The sequence below is a fragment of the Acyrthosiphon pisum genome, chromosome A1 (genome assembly GCF_005508785.2).
Source record: "Acyrthosiphon pisum isolate AL4f chromosome A1, pea_aphid_22Mar2018_4r6ur, whole genome shotgun sequence".
In the NCBI taxonomy this organism is placed as follows: Eukaryota; Metazoa; Arthropoda; class Insecta; order Hemiptera; family Aphididae; genus Acyrthosiphon; species Acyrthosiphon pisum.
In genome coordinates this window covers 102883636-102889313 of record NC_042494.1, presented here as the reverse complement: position 1 = coordinate 102889313, position 5678 = coordinate 102883636, and the positions used below count along the sequence as shown (strand labels likewise).

At 32.5% G+C, this 5678-nt stretch overlaps 1 protein-coding gene across 1 annotated transcript in view; it reads left to right on the top strand.

The window, feature by feature from the left end:
* The first annotated feature begins 568 nt into the window (after positions 1–568).
* Positions 569–5678, top strand: part of LOC100163637 (protein transport protein Sec24B) — a 16127-nt gene continuing 11017 nt past the window's right edge. Inside the window, exons 1-3 of the mRNA XM_003245895.4 lie at positions 569–1428; positions 1549–1626; positions 2675–2862. Of these exons, the coding sequence (XP_003245943.1) occupies positions 1395–1428; positions 1549–1626; positions 2675–2862 (300 nt within the window). The 5' untranslated portion in view covers positions 569–1394. The remainder of the gene's footprint in view (positions 1429–1548; positions 1627–2674; positions 2863–5678) is intronic.

Below are 5678 nucleotides of genomic sequence, written 5' to 3'. Positions count from 1 at the left end.
GGTGGTATAGGCGTTAGGTCCGGAAGGCGGAAAAAAAGCCCAGAAATATAAATATTAATATTAATGTACCCCAAGTTAGAGGGTATCCACACTGGTGGGTCTCCCTTCTCACACCATTCATGTTATGTACCATCAAGTTTTTTTTTTTGGTATCAAATTTACTTATTGTTGTATATAAATATAAAATATTACAGAATCTATTTTTATCTAATAAAAAAAAATAATATATATATATATAAATGTGAACACAATATTATGTATATTATACCAGATACCTAAGACCTATGTTATAACACAATATATCATAGGTATTAGCTTTTTTTCCGCGATTCCGCGCCACCACAGCCGCCAACTCAATCTATCTGGCAACGACTGTAAGTAAATCTTAAACCGTGGGACATACATGCAATACAATGTATGGATGTCATCCACCATGCATAATAATATAAAATTGTAAGTATTATTTATATTATATATATGTCTTTACATCATACAGAAAACATTTCAATATTACGTCTAAGGTTCCACGTAATCATCTGTGGATTGTGGGCGCGTTCAGTAAACACCAGTCTTATCACCAGTGACCAACAACAACACTTACTACAGCCTGCTAGCCCGTGATTCGTGAACGTGACGTGTCTATGCTACAGAGATAAAGAAGCAATACTCTGTGCGCTCTATGGTGTACGCACACGCACGTCACGCACACACATGCGAAAGAATAGATAGCGCAAAACGGAATCATAATCGGCAATCGCGAATTGCAACAATAATTTCTTTTTGCGACGAACGGAGACGACTATTTACTAACGTAACAATAGGTAGTATTTTACTGTTTAATGTCGTCGTTGCATAAAATATCACTATCGTTATTGTATTAATCACTACGATCTAAGACACCGGTCACCGAAGTCGTCGTCGTCCGTTGCCACTTGCTCGTCGTCGCACAGATTTCCGTCCGCCGTCGTCTTATTACGTACCGTCGCCGTTCGCGCCCCGCGTACACGTACAACCAGTGCAGCTGAGGTTGACACCCGCAGACGCAGAGTTTTCGTACAAACTGCTAAAAAGAAATTTGCCATTTGGCACATTTGGCCTTTCATCATTATCAGCGTGACGAAACGGAGATAGTACGATTTAGGTATAGCGCGCGGTACGTGTGGATTTCTGGTAGAGGCATGACTGACGTGATATAGTTATTATTTCGAGTGGTTGGTGGATGGATACTGTGTTTTGCTTACGTAAATAAAATTTTTTTCTCTTCACCGACTTTTCTCTCCTTCCTCGCGACCAGACACAAGAAAACCTTGAGCCACAAACCGTATTGTCGAACCGTGTCAAGTTCGCATGTCCTGGACGTCATTCAGGTTTCCGACTAGAATCTCGGACGCACCATGGAACACAGATACAACTATTTCCAGCAAAACCGTAAGTGTACCTGTCAAAATATGACGTAACTCATTTTAATAGTAGTAGTACCATAATGTTACCTGCCGTTTGGCGTTGAGCTTGTTCGGATCAAAACGTTTTCTTTTTTGTTTCACACAGCCAATTCCTTTGTTAATGGACAGTCTGCGTTCAACCGACCGTCTACCGATGGGATTCAGTCGACCAATAATTACTCTGGTAATTTAAGTCACTAATTAATTTTATACCTACCTACCCAATTTTTTTTTTAAATTCTAATTCTGTTTTATAATTTACAAATTACCTACAATATATTATAATAATTAATAATTAAATAATATGCTAGGTAAACGTGGTCTTTCTACTTATGGTTAATATATGTAATATATGATGATGACTGATGAGATCATGTTAAGTATACATCTCACCGGTTTGGACACTAGAAATACTCATTCAATTTATTCTTATCTCATATCAAAGTCATAAAAAAATACCCTTAAACTATTTTGTACATGGTACTTGAAATTGTTTATACTTAGGTACCTACTTTCTAATTTTCCTATTGAAAAGAATCGAATAACAGTACAAAAACAATAATGTCTAAAAAATGCTAGTATTTTATTGAATGACAATTTTATTATCTAAATATGAATACCTAGGTACCTCTACATATTTATAATTATAAACCTACCTAGTTGTTTTGATTAATACCTCTAGGTTAAAATAAATATGCAGTTTAAAGTTTGTTGGGTTTTTAGGTTTTATAACTAGGCTCAGTACTTTGAACCCTGATGCTATACCTACATGTCTATAATATGCCCGTGCAAGAATACCTGTATAGGTATTTATTTGAGGTACTTGCCCACTTTTAACTAGAAATTAAGTAAATTGTCTAGTAGTAAATATAAGTACCTCTTTTATTATAACTTTAAAAAAAAATTAATATTCCTAGGTTTTTGCCTTTTTAATTTTAATATATTTTAAGTCAGTGTAGTTATGCATAGCTTGTTTACACACCTGTATACACATATATTTTAGTAACTGTGTATCTCCATGACCCCTGATTGTAATAGTTTAATGAATGTTTACAATTATTAAATAAAAATATTACCTAGGTCCTATGTGTTATATTTAAAAAACCTATCAACAATGTATTATTAATACTTAATACAATTTTTGACTTAGATTACAATTACCTAATTAATTTTTATTTGTTCTGTGAGATTTTTGTTTTTTTAATAACCTACATTAATTGTTATCGTTCTAGGAAGCATACCATCCACGTCTCCCTCAGATCAATCACCGTTTCATGAGAAAATACATTCAAATCCTAATGCAGTTCCATTAACGAATAATCATTTATACCAAATGGATTCTGCTAATCAAGCACCGCGCTCGTCTGGTCCACCTAGGACTAATGCTAAAGGAATTTATGAAAATTCTCAATCAATTCCAGTGAGTACATTTAAAATATAATTATTATATTTTAGATATACAATGTGTTCCGGGGGAAGTTACCGGCCGACGTCATATGAAAGTATACCCAAAATGATGAAGAAATACCCTTTAAATAGTGTCTAACTTTTTTATTTTTTAACTTATGGGCAGTTAACTTTTTTTTAATCAAAACCAAACTTATCACACATTTTTTTATGTATCTTCAAAACTATTCAGCATTTTTACGTAATTTTTTTTTTATCTTAAAGCTATTTAAGTGTTCTATCAACCAACATACGCAATTAAACCAGAAATGTGTAAATTATTTTTATTAATTTGAAAAAGTACCTAATTATTTTTCATCAAAAATTAATATTTTTAAAAGTAAATCGCGTATAACTCCAAAAATGTTAGTATTTACTATGGGTTCTATGGGTTCTTTGCTTATTGTATTATTGTACTGAATAATACCTTGAATAAATTAAAAGTTTGGTTTTCGTATCTTCCATGATTGCAGCATTATACGTTGCTAAACAGTACACGTCTGTTGTTTTCCAATGGATAATTTTATTAAACATCGAGCTTAAATGACCTATAAACTCATTAGAGGTGATATCAATTATTTAATAAGTTAGTTTATTTTTTAAAGACAAATTAGAATATGATCAACATAAAAAAAAAATACAGTATAATTACAAAGTAGTTAAAAATAAAAATAAATAACAAGAAAATAAATGTTTTGTTTAATTAATTGATCAGATTTTCAAATTGTTCCTCACTTGACTGCAGACAAGCTTGAGCTCTAAATGAAATACTTTGTATAGTCCTTTGTATTTCTGAGTGATTCTGTCGTATTTCTTCTGCTGCAATGTTAATACGCTCCAACAATTGTTTACGGCTTTCGATGACAACAGCATACACTTTCTGCTTCATGTATACCCACAAATAAAAATCCAAAGTTGTTAAATCAGGCAATTGTTGTGGCCAAGCTACTGTATCACCACGCCCAATCCATTGTGGATAATGTGCATTCAAAAATTGACGAACTGAACGAACAAACTGTGCCGGAGCGCCATCAAGTTGAAACCACATTACTTGGCGTGTTGCAAGTGGTGCATCCTCTAAAGAGTACTGCCAATATCTCTTGTAAAAAGTCCAACAAAAAAGTTTCTTGATTTAGCCGATTAGGTAAAACATGTGGTCCAATAACTAAATCGTCCATCATTCCATCCCAAACATTAATTGAAAATTTATGTTGGAAGAAAGTTAGCCATACAACGTGGGAGTTCTCAACCGCCCAGACATGTGCGTTATGGTGATTTGTTATACCAGTTCTGGTGAACGTTGCTTCATCTGTCTACAAAATATGTTTTAAAAAATCCACAGTTCTTCTGTGTTCGAGAAAGATTGTAACGAAAGCGTATAATTCTGCAATCATGGAAGATACGAAAACGAAACTTTTAATTTATTCTAGTTATTATTCAGTAAAATAATACAATAAGGAAAAAACTCATAGTTAAATACTAACATTTTTGGAGTTATACGCGATTTACTTTTAAAAATATTAATTTTTGATGAAAAATAATTAGGTACTTTTTCAAATTAATAAAAATAATTTACACATTTCTGGTTTAATTGCGTAAGTTGGTTGATAGAACACTTAAATAGCTTTAAGATAAAAAAAATTACATAAAAATGTTGAATAGTTTTGAAGATACATAAAAAAATATGTGATAGGTTTGGTTTTGATAAAAAAAAAAAGTTAACTGCCCATAACTTAAAAAATAAAAAAGTTAGACCCACTCTTTAAAGGGTATTTTATCGTTTTGGGTATACTTTCATATGACGTCGGCCAGTTACTTCCCCCCGGAACACATAGTATATAAATTACCTATATATTAGATATATTATTTATAATATATATAGCCGATTATTTTTTTTTAATAAATACATTTTAATCAATTTTGACCATCAGGTAATATTTTGTGTGATAAGCTACACAAAGTGCTTTTATTCTTAATGAATTTTGAAACCAGTACCTGCTCTGAAGTGGTTTTACATACTAGGTAATCTCCATGAATAGTAGAACAGAATTATGTACCTAGTATCTGGGTTTCACAGCCCTGGCTACTTCTATATATTTATTATTTAATAAACACTCAATCGGCATATTACTAAGGTATTTCCTAGATATTCCAGAGTACTTTTATTTCAGCTCTAAGATTATTAGTTAAAATATAATTATAATTAGGTACAATTTATTTGATCCGCCAATGACGCTACACTTCCTAACAATGCCTCAAAATTAACCATTACCACATCCTCAGAATTACTCGACATCATTAACATCAAAATTCTTGACACATGGCAAACAAATTGGACCCAGGTTCCTCTCTCAAACAAACTAAGAAATATCAAGCCTTCCATAAAAAAATGGTATTTTCCCTGTAGACTTAAAAGAAGAGACGAGGTCATTATAACCCGAGCCAGAATAGGACACACTCACCTTACCCACTCCTTCCTCATCACCAAGGAACCTGATCCAGTATGCAACACATGCAACGTGACCTTATCGATCGACCACATCATCACCAGATGTCCGAAATACACAGAAGCTCGGACGTTTTTTTTCAGAAACACAACTTCTCTTAGTCTTGCTCTCAGCGAGGAAAATACTGAAGCTATTTATAAATTTTTCCACTACATACACTTAAACCATAAATTATAATTATCTGTTATTTTAATATATGTTTATATTGTTAAAATTGTAGCTAATAACCTAAGCTGTTGAAGCCTTGTTCACTAATAAAAAAAAAAAAATTTATTTGATCGTA